The 23386-nt window shown below is 44.3% G+C and overlaps 1 protein-coding gene across 1 annotated transcript; it reads right to left on the reverse strand.

Moving 5' to 3' along the window:
- Nucleotides 1-858: 858 nt before the first annotated feature.
- Nucleotides 859-15448, reverse strand: LOC121285085 (cytotoxic T-lymphocyte protein 4-like). Its single transcript, XM_041201215.1, has 4 exons — nucleotides 15336-15448; nucleotides 6432-6785; nucleotides 4413-4516; nucleotides 859-2214 (listed from the first exon to the last, which is right to left on the reverse strand). Exons 1-4 carry the CDS (start codon nucleotides 15397-15399, stop codon nucleotides 2101-2103), a joined length of 636 nt encoding a protein of 211 aa, XP_041057149.1. The 5' UTR covers nucleotides 15400-15448; the 3' UTR covers nucleotides 859-2100.
- Nucleotides 15449-23386: the final 7938 nt, after the last annotated feature.

Below are 23386 nucleotides of genomic sequence, written 5' to 3' on the forward strand. Positions count from 1 at the left end.
ACCATGCTTTCCCTGGGGCAATCCTGGCCTGGAGACATTGAGAAGGCTATGTGCGGGCACAGTTTAAATGTGGCACCCGAAGCACAGAACTGCTGAGGTCACGGGGGCAGGTGAATCAGAGGCCACCTGCCTGCAATCTGACGTATGTCCTGTTGTTGCATGAAGCGGGAAGTGGACAATATGATGGGAAAACCTGCCATTGGGCCCGGTGGGAAAAACGCTGCTTGTCTCACCTGCCACCACACTTAGAGCATGATGGGAAATTCCCGCCTATGGCCTTTGTACCCAATTCACCAATTGCCACTATTTAAGATTCCAGTCAGCCATAAATTCTCAGAAAATCTATTCTCAAAAGCTGCAGTCCTGATAGTCAGTTGATATGCCACCTGTTTTATTTTTGATGTTTTGGCTCAGCTTGTACTTGTTTCCTAGACTGGCATACAAGCCCCATACATGAGCTGGGATTGAGTCCAGAGGCCAGTATCTAATACACCACATCACTCAGTAATGAGAGTTAAGGTTCCTTATAGCAGCATAAATTCTGCCATCAGAGGAGTTGGTGTCATTACTGGCTGTTACTTCAACTTCCATGTTAGCATCTGCAACAGATGCCAGAAAACTTTCACAATGACTCAGGGCTGAGTAGTTTATTGAAAATTTCATTTTTATAATGCAAAACCAGACAACAAAACACCCACCATGTGTCTGCTATTAACCTGACTCCGCTTGCACTAAGATTTAATCTCAAAGGTTCAGAAAATGAAATTATTAATTTCTTGCAAGTTAGATCAATAGGTCTGGGTGACATTTACCAAATCCCAGATGTTCTTGGGCAATAATACACAGAAACCCCACACAGCAAATTAGATCATTTTATTCAGAACAACTTTAAAAAAAGAAAGCACTTTCTAGAACAAATCCAAAAACTTATAAAACTCTTCAATTGCAAAGCTGTCCTCAGAATGAACACACAGGGAAGGGGGGTGGGTGGGGGATTGGGTGGTTAACTTTTAATGTATGTGCGTCAGAGCACTATACAGCACTTTGTACAGCAATCTTGAGCAGCTGGGCAACACTGGGGCCATCAATGGATACCAGGTGTGAGAGTGTGAAAAAAAGTTTAAAAAAACACTCAGAAGAGAGTTAGACTGGTATTTGAAGAGGAAGAATGTGCAGGGTTATTGGCAGGAGTGAATTGCTCATTTGGAGAGTTGATGCAGTCACGATGGGCCAAATGGCCTCCTTCCACATTGTAACATTTCTGTGATTCTGAATCTTCCTCCCCTCTTAGTAGCATTTGTGCCTCATAAGCTAATAGCTATCACTGTTCCTGCAGGGATGGACTTCCACTGTTTCAGTTTGAACTGTTTTCCTGCTGGCCAGCTTTGCTCACAAGTGAACAGTAACACTTATGGAAAACGTGAAATAAGAGGGGAAGCTGCTTCTCGTACGGGTTGAGTGGGGGAGGGTTAATTGTTATTTCCATTCCCCTTCAATTTGGCCTCAATTAATCCCTGAAGGCCTCAGATCAAAGAAAGAGTCAACCACCTAGTGGGCACTGGAATATTGTGTAGACCCAGATGAGGAAGGGTTGGCATTAGCAATGCACCCTCTGGCTGGCAAACGATGGGGGGGGGGTGTGATTTGATTGGGTCGTTACAATAGTTCATGCTCTTTTGTGGTTATTTTGCTGTTGTATTTCATTTCATAATTTGACACGGTGTGATTTGATCGCACAACTTTTGTGTTGTGGATCTAGTACCAGAACCACAAGGCTAGTGTATCCTTTGTATAGCTGCCTTATGGTCAGATCGAGGGAGGTCCAGTAATCCAACCCTAACCCTGGTATAATTGATCCTCTTCTTTTGGCTCTTCATGGCAGTTTGCCTCTAATGCCTCTAGCAGGAGGCACTGCACTGATTCAAAGATAACTCGGCTGTCAAGATTGGCAGGTTTGAGAATAAAAATAGTACAGCTGCAACCTATTTACTGCAGCCTTTTTCCGAAGAGTAACACCACATCAACTCTGCTTTAGAAAAATACAGAAGCATTGAAACCATTACAATGAGACTTCCGTGCTCAGTCAGTTTAACAATTTTTTCAGTATTTGCACAGAGTGGCAGCTGACTCGGTGTTTCTCCTGCTCTGCTCTCCACCAGTGCTGGGAGCCATCCGCTCATACACAGAATTCTCTTCTTCTTTCTTTATCAACTTCTGTAAAAAAACCATGATGAAGGATTATGTTATTTTGCCAGTTGCTGATGTTGGACAATTTGATTGTAGTTACCAGAGTTTGTTTCATTGTCTTTTTTTGTGAAAACAGGCACCAAAGGCTGGCTTGTTTCCAATCCAGTGGGACCTTCCCTGGACTCACTGGCTTCCTCATGGTGACCATCAAACCTCTGTAATTTCCTTCTCACTCTTATTGATATGTACTAGACATTGTCCTTCCCTGGCCAGACACTAGTTTGGATTAGAGAACGTTTAAGATGTACATGCAAGCAATCTTAAAATCATTGCTGTAGGAATTTGGGTGAACTAAGGCTGTCAGTCACCGCTTGTCAACTCCTTTCTTTCTGGGCCATATGATGCTATGATTTAGAAACCAATCGCCAACACACTTTCGCTGTTTTCTTTGTACTCCCACTCCATCCTGCAAACTCATTTGTGGAAGAAGCACAACCACCAAGGGAAGGGCCAGTGGGAGGATAAAGGGGACCATTGGTCCTTTCTGCCACCCAAACTCCTATGACATGGTCCTCTGCAGACATAAGACTGAAGAAGAGTTATACAGACTTGAAACGTTAACTCTGTTTCTCTCTCCACAGATGCTGCCAGACCTGCTTAGTTTTTCCAGCATTTTTTGTTTATTATAGCATGGATAGAGGTTAATGAATGGAAAGCAGAGAGTGGGGCTTCTTCAAGTTAGCAGATGCGATTAGTACAGTGCAGCAAGCATCAGTGCTGGGGCCTCAGCTATTTACAATCTAACAAGAGTAAGATGAGGAGACGAGAGTAATGTATCTAAGCTTACTGATGGTACAAAGCTAGCTAGATGGGAAGATGATAAAAACAGAAAATGCTGGAAAAATTCAGCAGGTCTGACACATCTGTGGAGAGACAAACTGAGTTAACGTTTTGAGTAAATATTGTTGTTCAGAGAGACTAAGCTGTACTCGTTCAAGGAATACATACGGACTCGAAACTTTAACTCTTTCTCTATCCACAGATGCTGTCAGACCTGCTGAACTTTTCCAGCATTTTCTGTTTTTATTTCAGATTTCCAGCTGTATTTTTTCTTTATCTAGGTGGAAAGTAAGATAGGGGAAGGACACAAAGAGGCTGCAAAGAGCTATAGACAGGATATGAGTGGGCAGGAAGGTGGCAGATGGAGTATACTGTTGGGATTGTGAAGTTATTCACTTTGGTCAGAAAAGCAGTATATGTTTTAAAGGGTGTGAAACTTGTAAATGTTGTTCAGAGAGACTTGGGCGTACTCGTTCAAGGAACATAAAAAATTTGCATCCCAGAACAGCAAGCGATTAGGAAAGCAAATGGCATGTTGGTCTTTATTGCAAAGCGATTGGAATAAAGAATAAGGAAGTCTTGTTACAATTGTGCAGGGCTTTGGTGAGACCACACCTGGAAAACTCTGTCTAGTTTTGGTCTACATATTTAAAGAAGGATATACCTGCACTGGAGGCAGTAAAGCAAAGGTTCACTAGATTGGTCCCTGGGATGAGAGGGTTGCCTTTGATGAGAGGCTGAGTAAACTGGGTCTGTATTCTCTGGAGTTTTAAAGAATGAGAGTTGATCTCATTGAAACATTATGAAGGGGCTTGATAGGATAGATGCTGAGAGGCAGTTTCCCCTTACTGGGGAAATTTACTTGGGGGTACAGGCTCAGTATAAGGGACAAATCAACCAGGGCTAAGGTGAGGAGAAATTTCTTCACTCAAAGGGTTGTGAATCTTTGGAATTCTCTATCCCAGAGAGTTGTGGATGCTCCATCGTTGAATACATTTAAGGCTGAGATAGACAGATTTTTGATCCCACAATGAATCAAATGATATGGGGAGTGGGCAGCAAGTGGAATAGAAGCCCACAATCAGCCATCTACAAGGGACCTATCAGGGAGGTGAACAGGACTCTAAGTGGATTAGAAAAGGTTAAAGTGAAGAACTGTTTCAAGGCAAAGGGGAAAAGCTAGTAAATGACATGTTTGGGAGTATCTTTGGGAAACTCTTTGTCAAATATCAAAAGCAAACAGGATCCAGTAGAAAAAAGCTCTGGAGTCACTTGAGGGGTAGTTAGATGCTGCAATGTGTTGGTTCCTATGGAAGACTGTGCTGAAGGCTTCCCTTGTCCATATTTCTGTTTGTGATGCTACTGATGTTCTCTGTGGTACTTACTTTAGCTCTGCAGTTCATCAAAGTCAGTACAATGCTGTAGATCATGCAGGACAGAGTCATGCTACCTAGAATTCCCATGCTCAGCAGCAATAAAAATTGGGAACCTGAAACACAAAAATGGATGGAAAGCACATTGGATATTGAGATTCTCTGTTACCTCAGGTATGTCAATATTTTTTAAAAATTGGCCGTTGATTCTTACTGTTACTTTCTATAAAACTTAGGTCAGGTCCCCCAAAACTGTCCAGATATGTCTTCAAAATGGTGTGTGTGGCATCCCTATGGAACTAATCAAGGTGTTTTGTAGGGTGGATATGGAGAAGCCATTTCCTCTGCTGGGAGAATCCAGAAAAAGGAGGAAAGATTTTGGAACTAGTGGTAGGCCATTCAGGAGTGAGTTGAGGAAGCAATTTTTCAGATGAAAGGTGGAGAAAATGAAGGGTCCACCCCCCCCCCCCCCCCCCCCCCCCCCCCCCCCCCCCCCTGCCCAGTCAGCTGTGGATGTTGGTAAAATTATATTTTGAAGTGTGAGATTGATAGATCTTTTTGTTGGGTAGGGTTGTTTAGGGATATGGGACAAAGGCGGGCAAATGGAAATGACTACATATCAACCATGATCTAACTGAATGGGAAAAGAAAGACAGACTTGCATTTATACAGCACCCTTCATATCCGCAGGACAGTCCAAAATGAAGTACTTATATTGTGTAACCGCTGCTGTGATGTAGGAAACATGGCAGCCAATTTGCACACAGCAAGATTCCACAAACAACAGCATGATAATGACCAGATAATTCGTTTTAGGAAAATTGATCGAGAGATAAATATTGGCCAGGACACCCAAGGTGTCTTCTACAATATAGTGCCATGGGACCCTTTACATCCCCTGAGAGAGTAAATGGGCCCTCAGTTTCATGTATCATCCAAAAGGCAGTACCTCCAACAGTGCAACATTCCCTCAGGACTGCACTAGAATCTTAGCCTAGAATTTCTATGCATCAGTCTCTGGAGTGGGACTCAAATCCACAAATATTCTGATTCAAAGGCAAGAGTGCTACCCATTGATCCACAGCTGGCTGAGCAGTTTCAATAGGCTGAATGGTCTCCTCCAGTTCCTGTGTTCCAAAATGTAACTTGGAAACCAGAAAGAGACCAGGGTATATGCTCAGTGAGAGTAAATGGAGGATTGTTTTTGATCACCATGAGAGGACGTACCTAGTGTGATAACTGCGTATTGTATTCTGTGTATCTGTCCTAAATTGTTTCCTATAATTTGAATTGATTTGTGTAAAATAGTGAGTGAGACAAATTCATAAATGAAGTCCTTCCCTAGAAGAAAGGCAGCAACTCTCCAAACAGTTCTTTGATGAGGGGATAAAGTGGGTTAAAAATTTATCTGGTGCAACTCAATTAATTTCCCTCAGTAAGTTTATTAAGGAACTAATAAACCACTGTTCTTACAGTCACATAGCACTAAGATCTGTGATTTTCGCTGTCACTTCACATTCGAAACAGATTGGCTGTGTAAAGATATGAAATCACAATCTCTTAATCCTGCTTTTAATGGATTTGACCATAACATCCCATAATTCAGCAGTAATTTGGCAGTTTAAACCAGAAAGGCCACCAGATGACTAACGTGGGGAAGGGCCAAATATCATACCAGCACATTGAGGACTCTCTTTTGATATTGGGCCTGAGGCACTTTGCTGCAGCAGTACAAAGGAAGCTTTATTTTGTATCTAGCCGGTGCTGTACCTTGTCAGGGAATGTTTGAGTTTGATGGGATGGTGTAGAGAGAGCTTTATTTTGTATTTAACCCGTGCTGTACCTGGCCTAGGAATATTTGATCTGGCAGTGTAGAGGTAATTTTATTCCATATCTAAACCATGCTGTACCTGCCCTCGTAGTGATTGATTTTAACCCAAGGTGCCTGAAAAATGTTCTACTCCCAGTGCAAACATATTAATGAGTACACAAATTAACCTAAAAGTTGTATAAATCCAAAAATGGCCTCACATTTCTCACTTCTGGTGTAGATGATGGTTCCGTTCCCTTTTACCCCTTCATAGGGGGGTGGGTACAATTTCTCGATCTTGCAGAAATAGTTGTCAATTAATGATGAGTTCAATCCACATAAGGTGACAGAGACAATGTACCGTTTCCGGGTAATCCGGCATTGAAGAAGTCCTGTAGAATTGACAGAGTATACGGATGAATTTGTTGTCCCGATGCAGGCCACATTTTCAACCCTCCCTTTGAGAATTGTTAACTTTAGCTCTGTGTTTTCATCGTAGTTGTGGGCACATTCCAGGGTGGCCTCACCAGTGCTTTCCACCTCCAGCAACACCGGCTGGGAAATTTTTAGTCCAGCTACAAATAAAGAGAGAAAGGAAAATCAATCATTCCTATTCAGTATGTTATATCTACTATAATCAGTTATTCCTGTTCAATGTGTTATATCCATTAAAAAAAATCACTCCTGTTGAATCTTTTATATTTATTATAATCACTCACTCCAGTTCAATGTATTACAGCCATTAAAGTCAATCAATCCTGTCAGTGTTTCAAATTTATTATAATCACTCACTCCAGTTCAATGTATTATAGCTATTAAAATCAATCCCTTCTGTCAATGTTTTATATTTATTATAATCACTCATTCCAGTTCAATGTATTATAGCCATTAAAAACAATCACTCCTGTTCAATGTGTTAAATCTATTATAATCAATTACTCCTGTTCAATATGTTAAATCCATTATAATCAATCATGTTCAATTTGTTGTGTCCAATATAATCAAATATTCATGTTTGATTTTGTACCCAATTTTTTGCCCACCTGACTGATGCGTTGCCCAAATTTATGCCCTGTTTCACACCTGACCCAGTTTTAGTTTTCATCATTGAAAACTAAAGTCTGTAAGCGGAACCAGAAGCTGATCTGATCCTGCCAGTTTCCTGTGGGGTGGGCTAGATTAAAATTGCCCTCAATATTTCAGCTTCAGGAAGTATAATACACAGAGGGAGAAGGGGACAATACTTCGAGATGGGCAGGCCTTGGGATAGATTATCAATTTACCACCATGGCTGCAAAACTGGCATTGCGTATCAACCACCCATTAGAGAAACTGTCTGACTTTCCTTCATAACCTGGAAATCATAATCAGGTGCTTTCTATAATGAGTGGCCAATCCTCAACTTTGGGTGGCAAGCTGAAAATCTACCTTAAAATGTCTTTCTTATTTTAGTTTGAGTTTTTTTTAAAAAAATAACATCATGGTCTCCTTCCTCAGTCTCTAGCTTATCTGCACACTCGAGCAATGCAGAGGCCGGAAGTGTCACCAATTGTTTTAGAGCTCTTCCCTCCTCAGGCACAGACTGCAAACTGATGAACGTTTTAGTGGACTGCAGAGCAATTGGATGACATGTTGTACAATCTCCTTGTGAAAGCTGGCCTGGAGCAGTCACTGATGGAGGCCCTCACAGCCGCTTGCAATATCATCATTCAGGTTTTGACCAGTCCCCCCCATAGTTCAAGCTAACAGAGGCAGTGTTCTCCTAACGACATTCTCCTAACCCTTGCAGGTGGGTTAGGAAAATGCTTGAGCTGAGAGCACAGCATGCAATCCAATGGGCAGAGCTGTGCCAATCAGTCAGGTGGAGTGGGGTGGAGGTGGGTGAGGTTTTGAGCAGCCATACAGCGCTCTAAACTCTGGCCATCCAGTGGTGGCTAGTACTCTCTGGAATGTGTTAAGGGGCCTTCAGACTTAACCATGAGAGATTCTTAGAACACCCAAGCTAACCCATCCGTCTCCCCCTTTCATCCTGCAGGTGGAGTATATCAAGAGTATGGAGCCTGGGAACGTAGCTGTATGCCTCATGACTTACAGAAAGCAAAGACGAAGGAGAAGAGAATGACGGAGGTGCCTGGCTAGGGAGACGGAGGAGCAGCAGCCTTGGGAGAAAGGAGCTGCTGGATCTCCCACACTCACTGCTGAAGAGCCACAGTGAGTTGTCAGTGGTCAGCACCTAGCTAGACCCAGGGTCTATAGACGCCACCTTTCATTCCTGCAGATGACTGAGGACCACTGTTGCTGAAGACTGTGCATGTCCAGGGGACTGGTCAGTCACATCTACCACTTGCTGCAGTATTTGGCGCCACAGGGAGGTTATCCACTAGTGGCTACGAAAGTGACCGCGGCGCTCAATTTTTATGCCAGTGTCTCCTTTCAGGCCTCCACAGATGGTGTCTGTGGGATATTGCAAGCCTCCACCCACAAATGCATCCAGGAGGTCACGAACACCATCTTCGCAAAGGCACACAACTTTGTGCATTTCGCCTGGGATCAGGGAAACCAGGATGCAAGAGTGCTGGGATTTGCCCAGATCTCAGGCTTTTCACAGGTGCAGGGTTCCATTGACTGCACTCATGTGGCACTCAGATCTCTGTGGCAACAAGCGGTCAACTATGTCAACTGCAAGGGCTTCCAATCACTTAATGTTCAGCTAGTGTGCGACCACCATAAACACATACTGCAAATTTGCGCACAGTTCCCAGGGAATGTCCACAACTCTGACATCCTTAGCAGCTCTCAGATCCCTGACATCTTCCAGGGTCCACAGAGGCTGCAGGGATGGCTCCTCGGGGACAAGAGCTACCGCAGAGGACGTGGCTGATGACACCAGTGCAGCAGCCTCAGACTGCAGCAGAGAGAAGGCACAATGAGACTCGTGCTGCAATTCGCACCTTGTTGGAGCAAACCACCGGGATGTTGACAATGAGGTTCCGGTGCCCGGACCAGTCTACTGGAGCCCTGTAATACAGTCCATAGAGGGTGACATGCATCGTTGTCGCCTGCTGCACCCTTTACAACCTGGTGCTGCAACGGGGAGAGGAGCTGGCTGAGGAGGAGATGGAAAAGCTGCACACCTCTGATGAGGAGGATGTTGACGGGGCTGAGGGTGAGGAGGTCCTCAAAGCAATGTTGCCAGTGATGAGGCCAGAGGAGGCACTGACCAGAGGAGGCAGGCGCGCTCGGGAGGCCCTCATAGCTGCTGGCTTTCTGGAGGATGATGATGAAAGGCAGTGAGGAGACACCATAGATCTGCACATTGCATCTATGAATGTTTGACTCCAGTCTGGCTAATGGCAGCACACGTACCCTCTGTGATAATGCTCCTGTCATGGAAACGCAACAGAGGCCCTAATAGTTGCTTGATTGCAGGAGGATGTTGAAGACATGCAGTGAGGATACTCCACAGGTCTTCATGTAGTCCCTGTGAATGTCTGACTCCTGTCTGGCTGAGGGCAGCTCACTCGCTTTCAGTAATCAGGGTCATATCATGGAGACATAGCCATGAAACTTTAAATGCACCTGACCCCTTCAGGAGCATAGTGTCACCAGTCACAGATACTGAAGAGATGGGGGCCAGCCCCACCTCAAAGGTGCTGAGAGCTCACAGGGAGAATGGCGGAACTCCGTGACACCTGCCCATGACATTCTGGCAGCAATGACAAGCACCATCGAGGTGCAGGCACCACTAATGTGTGCAGTGAGTGTGAAGTCAGACCATCACTTTGGTCTGAAGGTTACACACTGCATAGGGAAGAGGTCCTGGACTGAGATACCTGCCTTTATCTTGTGCAAGTCATTCGAGGAGACCTGGAGGACCCCAGCCTGCTTTCAGGGCCCTGCTATGTGCCAGTGGCACCCTCCTCGGCCTGTGGAGCTGGAGCTGCTGGGGTCACAGGAAGATAGGATTTGGATGGGCTGGACACTCCTGGAGTCACCTGGGTGGATGGCCCCAAGGTGTGCACCTGCTGATTGTCCTTCCTATGGGTGCTTGAGGGCCCCTGGCTGACTCCTTGGGGAGAAGGGGAAGCTGGAGTGAGATCGAGCAGCCCCACAACCCTCTTATGTCAACACTGTTGGAGGCCAACTGTGGCATCAGCGATGAAGTTGAGCCCGTGCAACAGTGCAGGACGAATGTCCTGGACCAAGGTCTCCATGGCGGCTGCCATCCTACCAATGTTGACCTCGGTGCGTTGCAATGCTGCCACTGTCACCTCAGCTTGAAGGCAGGCAGAATCCTCCATCATGCCTTGCAATCTGAGAAGTGCAGGGACCTCCCTGATGTTCCCGAGCTTGCCTTTGCAGTTCCAGGTATGACCAAGTCCAGAGGTTCGTCATCTGACTCGGACTCAGCAGATTTCTGGCCTCCAGTAGTCCTATAAGTGCCTAGTGCAGTGGAGTGTCAGTCTAGATTTTGTCCTGAGGAATTGTACTTGAACTCACAACCTCCTGACTCAGAAGGCAGAGCTTTACCCTTGACATCTTCCTCTAGCTCCAGCTGGAAGTTAGGTATGTGTGAATGCTGTGCTGCTGTAATGTCCTGTCTCATACAGTTAAATAACCTTCAAATGTTCACTGCCCAGCCTCTCACGGGAGTGGAGGCTTTGGTGAGTAGCAGGCTTTATTAGGCCCCGTCAAGCTTACTAATTCAACAGTAATTGCGACCCCTCCAACAAGTGGCTACAAATATCATCCACACATGCCAATTAGCAACACTTAAAACAACGGCACAACTGATGCTGGTTTGTTGTGTGAAGAGGACCCTGCAGTGTGGTGAAGTCTTTCATCGTGGTTTACCTCTTACTGACTAGAGCATCCAAACTTAAAGCATTTCTGAAATTCTCTGACAGTGCATGAGGAGGGAGGTTAGTGAAAATTAATTTAGCAAAAGCAAGGGTTAATGGAATGTTATCATCATCTCATATTACGTAATTTATTGTTCACCACAGAAATAGTAATTTTACAGATTACGATCTTTGCTTCTTGGTTTCTTTTCTCCCCTTCCCCGGTGACTGCAGTTCCATGGAAAACAGCAACTCATCAGTTCTTCAGGTGTCACACTGGACAATAGCCCATTTCCTAAACCTCCTCATTCATTCAAGGGGCTACTGTGTTTCCCTACATTAAAGCTGTGAGAATACTTCGAAAAGCACTTCATTGTCTGCAATGTGCTCTGAGATGTCTTGAAATCTCAAGTATAATAGCAAATCTTTATTTTAGATTCTGTTCATAAGTTGGCTTGTTGAAGCAGAGTTAATTTCACCCATTAATCAATGGGGAGTAGATTTGATAATGGACACATCAAACACTCATGCAATAACATCACAAATTTCTCTCTTACTGTACACTTCACATTGAAAATTATATAGTGGGTTTGTTCAGTGTGGTACCTGAAAAGTCTCCTACATCTTGTGACACTCACCATTATTGCCTCCCACTGGTCTCGTGGGATCAATTTCAATATTAGCAGTCTCAGCCTTTCTCCATTGACTGCCTCAGTCTGTGAAATAGCATTGAATCTACAGCACAGGTCTCTGCCTGTTTACAATCCACATCAGCCTCCCTCTGACTCGAATGACCACTTCCCACTTGCCCCCATATTCCCCTAATTCCTCCTCCATTTAGCATGCGTTAAGTTTCCCCTTAAACATATCTATATGCTCTGCTTCAACAATGCCATGTAGCAGCGAGTTCCATATTCTCACCACTCTATGTAAAAGAATTCTTCCTAAATCCTTTATTTGATCTATTGGTAGCTATCTTATAGTTATGTTCCCTTGTTCTTACAGAAGTGACAGTGCATTGCTGGACCTAATTCTGGGGAATGAAGCTGGACAGGTGGCTGAGGTGGTGGTGGGAGAGCATTTTAGTGCTAGCGACCACAACATGGTACAGTTTAAGTTTGTTATGGACAAAGAAATCGACAAGTTGCAAAAAAATGTATAGGATTGGGGGAGAGTAGATTTTAGTAAAATAAGGCAGGATCTGGCCAAGGTAAACTGGGAACAGTTACTTGTGGGGAAATCTGCAGAGGAACACTGGGGGGTGTTCAAAAAGGAAATGGGGAGGGTACAGGTTCAACATGTTCCCTCTAGGGTGATAGGAAGGAGTACCAAGCCCAGAGAACCATGGATGACCAGAGATATTGAGATTAAGATGAGAAGGAAAAGAGAGGCTTTTAGCAGGTACAAGGGAAGCAAATCAGCAGAGGCATTAGTGGAGTACAGAAAGTGCAGGGTGGAGCTTAAGAAAGCAACTAGGAGAGCAAGGAGGGGATATGAGAAAGCTCTGGCTGGTAAAAGTAGGGAAAATCCCAAGATATTCTATAAGTATATCAATGGGAAGAGGATAACCAGGGAAAGAGTAGGGCCCATAAGGGACCAAGGGGGCACTCTATCGGTGGAGCCAGAGGACAATACCAGAGTGTTGAATGAATACACCCAAGAGAATGAGGGTGAAGGTATTGAACTCGGGGACAGAGACTGCGAGGTTCTTAAGCAAATTGATATAGGGAGTGACAAGGTATTGGAGGTGTTGGCAGGCTTAAAAGCAGACAAATCTCCAGGTCTGGATGGTTTGTGTCCCAGACTGCTCAGGGAGGCAAGGGAGGAGATCGCAGAGGCTCTGACCCAAATTTTTAATTCCTCTCTGGCCACGGGAGAGGTGCCAGAGGACTGGAGAACAGCTAATGTAGTTCTGCTATTTAAGAAGGGTTGTAGAGATAAGCCAGGGAACTACAGGCCAGTGAGTCTCATGTCATTGGTAGGGAAACTATTGGAGAAATTTCTGAAGGAGAGTCTCTATCTCTACTTGGAGAGGCAAGGTTTGATCAGGGATCGTCAGCATGGCTTTGTCAGAGGGAGCTCATGCCTAACAAAGTTGATTGAATTTTTTAAGGAGGTGACCAGGTGTGTAGATGAGGGTAGTGCAGTTGATGTAATTTATATGGATTTCAGCAAAGCCTTTGACAAGGTCCCACACGGGAGACTTATAAAGAAGGCAAAAGCACATGGGATACAGGGTAATTTGATAAGGTGGATTCAAAATTGGCTTAGCTGTAGGAGGCAGAGGGTGTTGAGAGAAGGATGCTTTAGTGACTGGAAGCCAGTGTCCAGTGGTGTACCACAGGGATCTGTGCTCGGTCCCCAATTATTTGTCATTTATATAAATGACATAGATGACTATGTGAGGGGTAGGATTAATAAGTTTGCGGATGACACAAAGATTGGCCGGGTGGTTAACAGTGAGGTTGAGTGTCTTGGGCTACAGAAAAATATAGATGGGATGGTCAAATGGGCAGATAAGTGGCAGATGGAATTTAACCCTGAAAAGTGTGAGGTGATACACTTTGGAAGGAGTAATTTGACAAGTAAGTATTCAATGAACAGCATGGCACTAGGAAGTTCTGAGGAACAAAGGGACCTTGGCGTGTGTGTCCATAGATCTCTGAAGGCGGAGGGGCATGTTAGTGGGGTGGTGAAAAAGGTATATGGGACACTTGCCTTTATCAATCGAGACATAGATTACAAATGTAGGGAGGTCATGTTGGAGTTATATAGAACCTTAGTGAGGCCACAGCTGAAGTACTGTGTGCTGTTCTGGTCGCCACATTATAGGAAGGATGTGATTGCACTGGAGGGGGTGCAGAGGAGATTCACCAGGATGTTGTCTGGGATGAAACATTTAAGTTATGAAGAGAGGTTGGATAGACTTGGGTTGTTTTCATTGGAGATTGTTTCTTAAGTCCAAGTTATTAATATATATAAAAAGCAGTTATCTGAGTACTGACCAATGGGGTATCTTCCTCCAGTACAATAAACAATAATTTACTACTACTCTTTCCAGTCATTCAGACAACTCTATATCCATGCTGCTATTGTCCCTTTTTCCCATGGAATTTGCTAACAAGTCTATTCTTGACTCATTTACAAATGGAGCCATTTCACCAAACTAACCCGATAGAAATGATCAATAGTACTTAGTTTTTGGATGTTTTAAATTGTTTATTTCTGGATGAGGTGTTAAAGTGAAGCCCCACCTGCCTTCTGAAGTGGATGTAGAGGATCCATGGTACTATTCAAGGAAGAGCAGGGGTGCTTTCCCCAGGGGCTTGGCCAATATTTAGCCTTTAACTAGCATCTAAAACAGATTATCTGGTCATTTATGTCATCAATCTTCGTGAGAGCTTGCTGTGCACACCTAGCAACAAGTGCCCTTTAACAGTGCTTTGAGAAATCCAGAGGACAAGAAAGGGCGCTGTCCCTTTTTCTTTTCATTGCTAGAGGTTTCCAGTGTTCCATTCCAAATGCACAGACTCCTATTCATCATTGAGTGGCTTCTTTCCTCTTTTTATCCGAAGTCTGTGCACACACATTTCCAAATGGAGTCCGCTGGAAAACCACCAGAAGTAGGAGTCTTGGCTCTTTGTTTTTGCCCCCCCCAGTTCAAATAACCATAGTTCTACATTTCCCATGAGAGGAAACATCTTTTCAGTATCCATCCTGTCAGGCTCCCTTGGAATTTTATATGTTTCAATAAGATCACCTCTCATTCTTCTAAACTCCAATGAGTATAGGTACAACGTGCTCAACCTTTCATCATAAGACAAACCCTTTCACCCCAGAATCAGCCTCGTGAACCTTCTCTGAACTGCCTCCAATGTAAGTATGTTCTTCCTTAAGGTGATCCAAACCATACACAGTACTCTAGGTGCATTCTCATCAATACCCTGCACAGCAAGGATAGCAAGAATTCCCTACTTTTATACTCCATCCCCCTTGCAATAAAAGTAGCATTCCATTTACCTTCCTAATTACTTCCTGTACATGCATAACTTGTTGTGATTCACATGCAACAGTATCCAGATCTCTCTGTACGGCAGCATTCTGCAGTCTCTCTCCATTTAAATAATATTCTGCTTTTCTTTTCTTCCAGCCAAAATGGATAGCCTCACATTTTTCCACATTATACTCCATCTGCCAATTTTTTGTCCACTAACAAGCTATCAATATCCCTGTGCAGACTCTGTATCCTTTTCAGAGCAAATTACATGTAAAGGGTGTTCTTACCATCCAGCTTGCATGCTGTATGCATCCAAAGAAAAACCACCAGCAGGTTCCGGAGACAGTCCATGAATTAGATGATTTGGGTCCTGCACTGCTTTTATTTTAAATGGCACTGATGAATTCAGAACCTAACATTATATGATAATGTGTAATGGGGAAGTGGTTTGAGGTAGAGGGGGCGGGCAGATGGGGGTGGGGTTGGAGATTGTTTCTGTACCAGAAGTATTGATGACAAGGCTCCCATTTCCCTCTCACCCCTCTTACACTGTACCACGTTCACCATATTCCTTTGCTCACATGCTGGGAATATTATGAACTTACAGTGTAACAGAGATGGTGTTTCAGGCTAGTGCCGTGTTTTGCCTCTATGCCGAGCTCTCTAGATTTTGACATTGCAGGATGTTGGCTGTCCTGTCATTTAAGGACTCCTTTCGCTGAACCAAAACAGAGACGGCAACACACTGCAAGATGACAGGAAGCTCTCTCCATTTATCTCTAATAGCCAGGAAGGAACAATTCCAGGAACAGAGACAGAATTTGATAGACAGTAGCAGAGAGACAGCAACAAAGTATAACGAGAGAGAGAGAGGGAAATTATGACAGAAGGTAGCAAAGAAGAGATTAAAGAAAGAAATGGAAAAAAGAGACAGATTAAGTAGAGGGAGGATAGTAGACACAGAGCATGCAAAAGAAACAAAAAAAAGCATGACAGACAGACAGAAAGGAAGACCGAGAAACAAGAAAAGAAAAAGAGTGTGTCTGAGAAAGAAACCAGAGAAAAAGATGAGAAACTGGATGGAGAATGAGAAATAAACAGGGGAAAATTGAAGAGGTGTTCATTTGTATGATGTGGTTAAACAGTTACAAATGAACTGACTGCATGGAAAAATACATGAAAATTGACTCATGTCTGGCCAGTGCATCAACTACTTTACCTACAGTGACAAGGTCGAATTCCCAACTGTCTAGTCTTTAGCTGAAGTGTCATTGTGAATGGGTAGCCAATGATCTGCTTAGCCATTCCCTCAACTTGTCCTCAGTAAAATCTTTACTCTCTCTTATCTTGGACCACATAAACCACTATTCTGCTCTGTTTGTTATGCAAAGATTATTTTCTCCATGACCAACTGTCTCCTTAAACTTATCTTCCCTGCCCCTCCACCCTCACCTCCAACAACTGCAAGGAGCTTTTGAATTTCTTTGTCACTAAAATTGACATCATTGTCATTAAATCCATTTTTTAACTTGTGTCCCTGTGCGCTAAATTGGCAGTCTATGGAGATTGTAACATTTAAGTTACAGCATGTTTCAATGTTTGTTACATTGGTTCCTGTCTAGTAAGAAGGGTGAGACCTTCTTTGAGTGTTATGATAGATCACCATATCAGTTCAAGGGTCAGAGTTCAGAGGCTGTCAGTTTCGGGGAGTAAGCCAGCAAGTGTGAGAGACAGGTTAAGTTAAAGAAAGAACTGTAGGGAGCAAACTTTAATTAAAGAGGGCTATTAGGGCAAAGGTACCCCTTTGGAGCAATGGTGTTCTGCTTGGCACGGCCAAAGATCTGAAAGTGTGCTTGGAAGATGAAATTGAGTATATTTTGAGATCCAGGGGAAAGGAATCCCAGAAGGCGAGATTGAAACACTGCAAGATGGGTGGTTGTTGAAGCCATCTGAGTGAGAATTCCGAGGAGAGACCTTCGAACGCGGAGGTTGGAAACCGTCCATGAGGAAGACAAAGTTTCAGTGAGATTGGTTTGCTCACAATGACTAGACATACTTGTTAAAGTATAAGATGGTTCTTGAAAACTGTTTTATCTTTCTGAACTTGTATAGTAAAGTTTGTTTTTGTTTGTTCAAAAAGCCATAGCATCTTGTGGCATTATTCTGAGAGCAGGTGTCTTGGGAAGCAGGAATCTCAAACTTTGACCACTTTAAACAAAACATTATTGGTCCCTAACCGAATTCAACCAAAAACTGGGAGGGTCTGGCCAAGGATCGTAACATCATTCATTCAGCTTCCTCTACTGCTTTCCTCCCACCCCATAGTTCACCAAATCGAACATTCCCCCACTTTTACCAGAACCCTGAACACATATCTCTGTCTAGTTTGTCTTCTATCTCTCTTCATGCCCTTTGTAAGCTTTTTGACATTCATCTCCTGCTCTCTGGACCTTATTTCCATTAAAATGCTAACCATCCAACTTCTCTTCATGATCCCCGTGTCCCTTGCAGAGGGATAAATAAATAAAAACGAATCTAACATTGATTTGACACCTAACCTGCTATTTTGGACCTCCCAGACCTTGTTAATGCCCTTTCTTAAACATACTCGGCTGAACATGTGCTCATTTAGCTGCATGAGGAGACCCCCATCCCTAGTGTTATTTAAAGGCTTCACTGTTCAACTTTCAGGTGAGCTCTTTTGACTTTCTAATTGATTCTGCAGACTTAAGTGAAAACGCTGTTGTTGGTGGAAGTGACCGAAGTTCTTCCAGTCAGAAGGGAGTGATGCTGGATCTTTGGAATGAGTGGTATGGTCTTGAAAGACCTCTGAGTGCAACATTTGCACCCAGTCATAGAGTTGCAGCTCCTTTTGGGCTGCTGCACGATGGATAGATGGAGCAGAGGCAGCAAAGAGGAGAAGTTGTTCTCAGAGGGAGGAGGATGATAATGAGAAGGAGGACGAGGGCTCTCACAAGAAGGCTGTATTCAATTTGGGTCTACTTCTATCTGCCAGAAGTAGTTTGTTAATTGTATATCAATTCAGGGTTAATTGTATTCAAGTGGTGAGCATTAATTGGGGACTTACCATTGCTCATTTACATAGAAGGCTAAAAGTGTGGTTGTTGGTGCACGTGTAAAGTGTATCTGTAAAAAAAATAGCTTACATGTGTATGAAAAGTAAGCTCCAATGTTCTCCTGCCATGACTTACTCCACCTGGCTATCTGAGTTATAACAGTGTCTGTGGGAAGGCTGAGCTTCAGCAAGGAGAGGAGAGTGCGAGAAGAGGACTCTGGGACAAGCAGTCAGCAGCACCTAGAGGAGTCGGGAGTTGAAAAGGAGTGCGAAAGGAGTCAGAAGTTGAAGAGAAGCGCGAGAGGAGCCAGGAGTCGAAAAGGGGAGTGAGAGGAGCCGGGAGTTGAAGAGCGCGAGAAGAGTCGGGAGTTGAAGAGAAGCTGGGAGAGCAGGGGTGACTGAGGGAGTTCGGTGAGGAGGGAACGAGGTGATCTTTTGAGTACCATGAGTACGGCCAGGTAAGCATTTACTACTTTTATTGCTTATAGTTTTTAAGGTTTTATTTTGTGTTTCATCATTTGTATGGCCATATTCTGTAACAATGAGGAGCAGGGAAGAAGGGCCCGAGAGTAATTAATATTAAGTGTCTTACAAAAGGTTTAATTTAATTTAAAGGAGTAAGTCATGGCAGGAGAGCTCAAAGCCGTGGTGTGCTCCTCCTGCTCTATGTGGGAAGCTGGGCACATTTCCAGTGCCCAGGGCCAGCATGTGTATGGGAAGTGTCTCCAGCTGCAGCTCCTGGAAGCCCGGGTTTTGGAGCTGGAGTGGCGGCTGGGGACACTGTGGGGCATCTGCGAGGCTGTGAGTATCGTGGATAGCATGTATAGAGAGGTGGTCACACCGCAGGCTAAGAGTCCACAGGCAGGAAGGGAATGGGTGACCACTAGGCAAAGTAAGAGGACTAGGCAGGCAGTGTAGGACTGTCCTGTGGCTATTTCCCTGCAAAGCAGATATACTGCTTTGGATACTGTTGGTGGGGGTGGGGGGGATGGCCTCTCAGGAGAAAGCAGCAACAGCCAAATTTGTTGCACCGTGGTTGGCTCTGCTGCACAGGGGAGGAGTAAAAAATGTGGGAATGCAATGGTGACAGGGGATTCAATTGTAAGGGGAATAGATAGGTGTTTCTGCGGCCACAAAGGAGACTCCAGGATGATATGTTGCCTCCTGGTGCTAGGGTCAAGGATGTCTCAGAGCGGCTAGAGGACGTTCTGAAGGGGGAGAGTGAACAGCCAGTGGTCGTGGTACACACTGGTACAAACGACGTAGGTAAAAAAGGGATGAGGTCCTAAAAGCAGAATATAGGGAGTTAGGAAGTAAGTTGAAAAGTAGGACCTCAAAAGGTAGTGATCTCAGGATTACTACCAGTGCCACGTGCCAGTCAGAGTAGAAATAGCAGGATATATTGGATGAATACGTTGCTGAAGAGATGGTGTGAAGGGGTGGGTTTCAGATTCCTGGGGCATTGGGACTGGTTCTGGGGGAGGTGGGACCAATACAAACTGAATGGGTAACATCTGGGCAGGACCGGGACTGATGTCCGAGGGGAAACATTTGCTAGAGTGGTTGGGGAGGGTTTAACCTAAAATGGCAGGGGGATGGGAACCTATGCAAGGAGTCAGAGGAAGGGGAATCAAAGACAAGAACAAAAGATGGAATAAGAAAAGTGATGGAGAAATCAAGGGCAAGAATCAAATAGGGCCTCAGTGAAAAGTAGTGGGAATGGGACAAGTAATGTCAAAAAGACAAGCCTTAAGGCTTGTGCCTTAACCCGAAGAGCATCCGCAATAAGGTGGATGAATTAACCGCGCAACTTGATGTAAACAGGTATGATATAGTCGGGATTACGGAGATATGGCTGCAGGGTGACCAGGGATGGGAACTGAACATCCAGGGGTATTCAGTATTTAGGAAGGACAGACAAAAAGGAAAAGGCGGTGGAGTTGCATTGCTGGTTAAAGAGGAAATTAACGCAATAGTGAGGAAAGATATTAGCTCCAATGATGTGGAATCTGTATGGGTAGAGCTGAGAAACACTGAGGGGCAAAAAACATTAGTGGGGGTTGTATATAGACCCCCAAACTGTAGTGGTGATGTTGGGAATGGCATTAAACAGGAAATTAGAGACGCATGTAATAAAGGAACATCTGTAATTATGGGTGACTTTAATATGCATATAGATTGGGCAAATTAGTAACAATACCGTAGAGGAGGAACTCCTGGAGTGCAGACAGGATGTTTTTCTGGACCAATACATTGAGGAACCAACGAGAGAACAGGCCATCCTAGACTCGGTATTGTGTAACAAGAAAGTAATAATTGGCAATCTAGTTGTGCAAGGCCCCTTGGGGATGAGCGACCATAATATGATAGAATTCTTCATCAAGATGGAGAGTGACATAGTTGAAACTGAGACTTGGGTCCTGAATCTTAATAAAAGAAACTACGATGGTATGAGGCACGAGTTGGCTATGATGGATTGGGAAACATTAGTTAAAGGGATGACAGTGGATAGGCAATTGCAAACATTCAAAGAGTGCATGGGTAAACTGCAACAATTGTTTGTTCCTGTCTGGTGCAAAAATAAAACAGGAAAGGTGGCCAAACCATGGCTTACATGGGAAATTAAGAGAAGAGGCATACAAATTGGCCAGAAAAAACATCAGACCTGAGGATTGGGAGCAGTTTAGAATTCAGCAAAGGAGGACCAAGGGATTGATTAAGAAGGGGAAAATAGAGTAAGAGAGTAAGCTTGCAGGGAACATAAAAACTGACTGTAAAAGTTTCTATAGGTACATGAAGAGAAAAAGATTGGTGAAGACAAATGTAGGTCCCTTACAGTCAGAAACAGGGGAATTTATAATGGGGAACAAAGAAATGGCTGACCAACTAAATACATACTTTGGTTCTGTCTTCACAAAGGAGGACACAAATAACATACCAGAAATGTTGGGGAACACAGGGTTTAGTGAGAGGGAGGAACTGAAAGAAATCAGTATTAGTAGGGAAATGGTGTTGGGGAAATTGATGTGATTGAAGGCCAATAAATCCCCAGGGCCTGATAATCTTCATCCCAGAGTACTTAAGGAAGTGGCCCGAGAAATAGTGAATGTATTGGTGGTCATCGTCCGAGATTCAATAGGCTCTGGAACAGTTCCTACAAATTGGAGGGTAGCTAATGTAGCCCCACTATTTAAAAGGGAGGCAGGGAGAAAACAGGGAATTGTAGACCAGTCAGCCTGACGTCGGTAGTTGGGGAAAATTCTAGGGTACATTATACAAGATTTAATAGCTGAGCATGTGGAAAACAGTGGCAGAATCGGACAGAGTCAGCATGGATTTATGTAAGGGAAATCATGCTTGACAAATCTACTGGAATTTTTTACGAATGTAACTAGTAGAGTTGATGGGGGGGAGCCAGTGGATGTGGTTTATTTGGACTTTCAGAAGGCTTGCGACAAAGTTCCACACAAGAGATTGACGTGTAAAATTAAAGCGCATGGGATTTGGGGTAGTGTATTGAGATGGATAGAAAACTGGTTGGCAGACAGGAAACAAAGAGTAGGAATAAACGGGTCTTTTTCTGAATGGCAGGCAGTGACCAGTGGGGTACCACAGGGATCGATGCTGGGACCCCAGTTGTTCACAATATATATTAATAATTTAGATGAGGGAATTATATGTAATATCTCCAAATTTGCAGATGACACAAAGCTGGGTGGGAGGCTGAGCTGTGAGGAGGATGCGGAGATGCTTCAGTGTAGACAAGCTGAGTGAGTAGGCAAATGCATGGCAGATGCAGTATAATATGGATAAATGTGAGGTTATCCATTTTGGTAGCAAAAACAGGAAGGCATATTATTATCTGAATGGCTATAAATTGAGAGAGGGGAATGTGCAACGAGACCTGGGAGTCCTTGTACACCAGTCGCTGAAAGTAAGCATGCAGGTGCAGCAGGTGGTAAAGAAGGCAAATGGTATGTTGGCCTTCATACCCAGAGGGTTCCAGTACAGGAACAGGGATGTCTTGCTGCAATTATACAGGTGAGACCACACCTGGAATATTGTGTGCAGTTTTGGTCTCCTTATCTGAGGAAGGATGCACTTGCTATAGAGGGAGTGCAGTGAAGGTTTACCCAACTGATTCCTGGGATGGCGGGACTGACATATGAGGAGAGATTGTGTCAATTAGGATTATATTCGCTGGAGTTCAGAAGAATGAGGGGGGGATCTCATAGAAACTTATAAAATTCTAACAAGACTGGACAGGGTGGATGCAGGAAGGATGTTCCCGATGGTGGGGGAGTCCAGAACCAGAGGTCACAGTCTGAGGATATGGGTTAGACCATTTAGGACTGAGATGAGAAATTTCTTCACCCAGAGAGTGGTGAGCCTGTGGAATGCGTTACTACAGAAAGTAGTTGAGACCAAAACATTGTATGTTTTCAAGAAGGAGTTAGATATAGCTCTTGGGGCGAAGGGAATCAAAGGGTATGGGGAGAAAGCGGGTGCAGGCTATTGAGTTGGATGATCAGCCATGATCATAATGAATGGTGGAGCTGGCTCGAAGGGCCGAATGGCCTACTCCTGCTCCTAGTTTCTGTGAGATGGCTACTGAACTGTGTCACCTCCTCGAACCAGACCTGATGTCACACAGCAGGCTGAAGATGGCAATGCCAATGGCTTTCAAGGTCACTTTGACCCTCAATTTTGAGGCCAGCGGATCCTTCCAGGCTGGAGCTGGTGACATTGCCAACATATTTCAGTTCACCATCCATTGCTACAACCAGGAGATCTCCTAAGCCCCTCAAGGAGAGGGGACTTCATTATCTCCTCTCTTAGCAAAGAGAAGCAGAAGTGGGCATGTAGCTATTCGATGATAGCAGGCTTCCCAATGGTGTAGGAGACATTGACTGCCATCCATGCTTCTGCAGGTGCCATTCTCAGTGGGGAGATATACCAGTACAAATAGTTCAATTTCTTGAACATGCAGTTGGTGTGCATGACACCCAGACCATCATGTTGGTAAATGTCCACTATCCTGGCAGCAGTCACGATGCATTCATCCTGCACCCGTCATTTCAGCCATCTCCGAGCCACCACATTGAACCAGAGGGTGGCTGCTCGACAATATGGGCGACCTGCTGTACATGTAGCTGACGATTCCTCTCTACCACCTGACCACATTGTAGTTCTTCTATAGTGACAGCCATACTGCAACTGGGAACGTCACGGAGCAGTCTCTGAACGGCATTCTGAAGCAAT

This window comes from Carcharodon carcharias, chromosome 12, assembly GCF_017639515.1.
Source record: "Carcharodon carcharias isolate sCarCar2 chromosome 12, sCarCar2.pri, whole genome shotgun sequence".
Taxonomy (NCBI): domain Eukaryota; kingdom Metazoa; phylum Chordata; class Chondrichthyes; order Lamniformes; family Lamnidae; genus Carcharodon; species Carcharodon carcharias.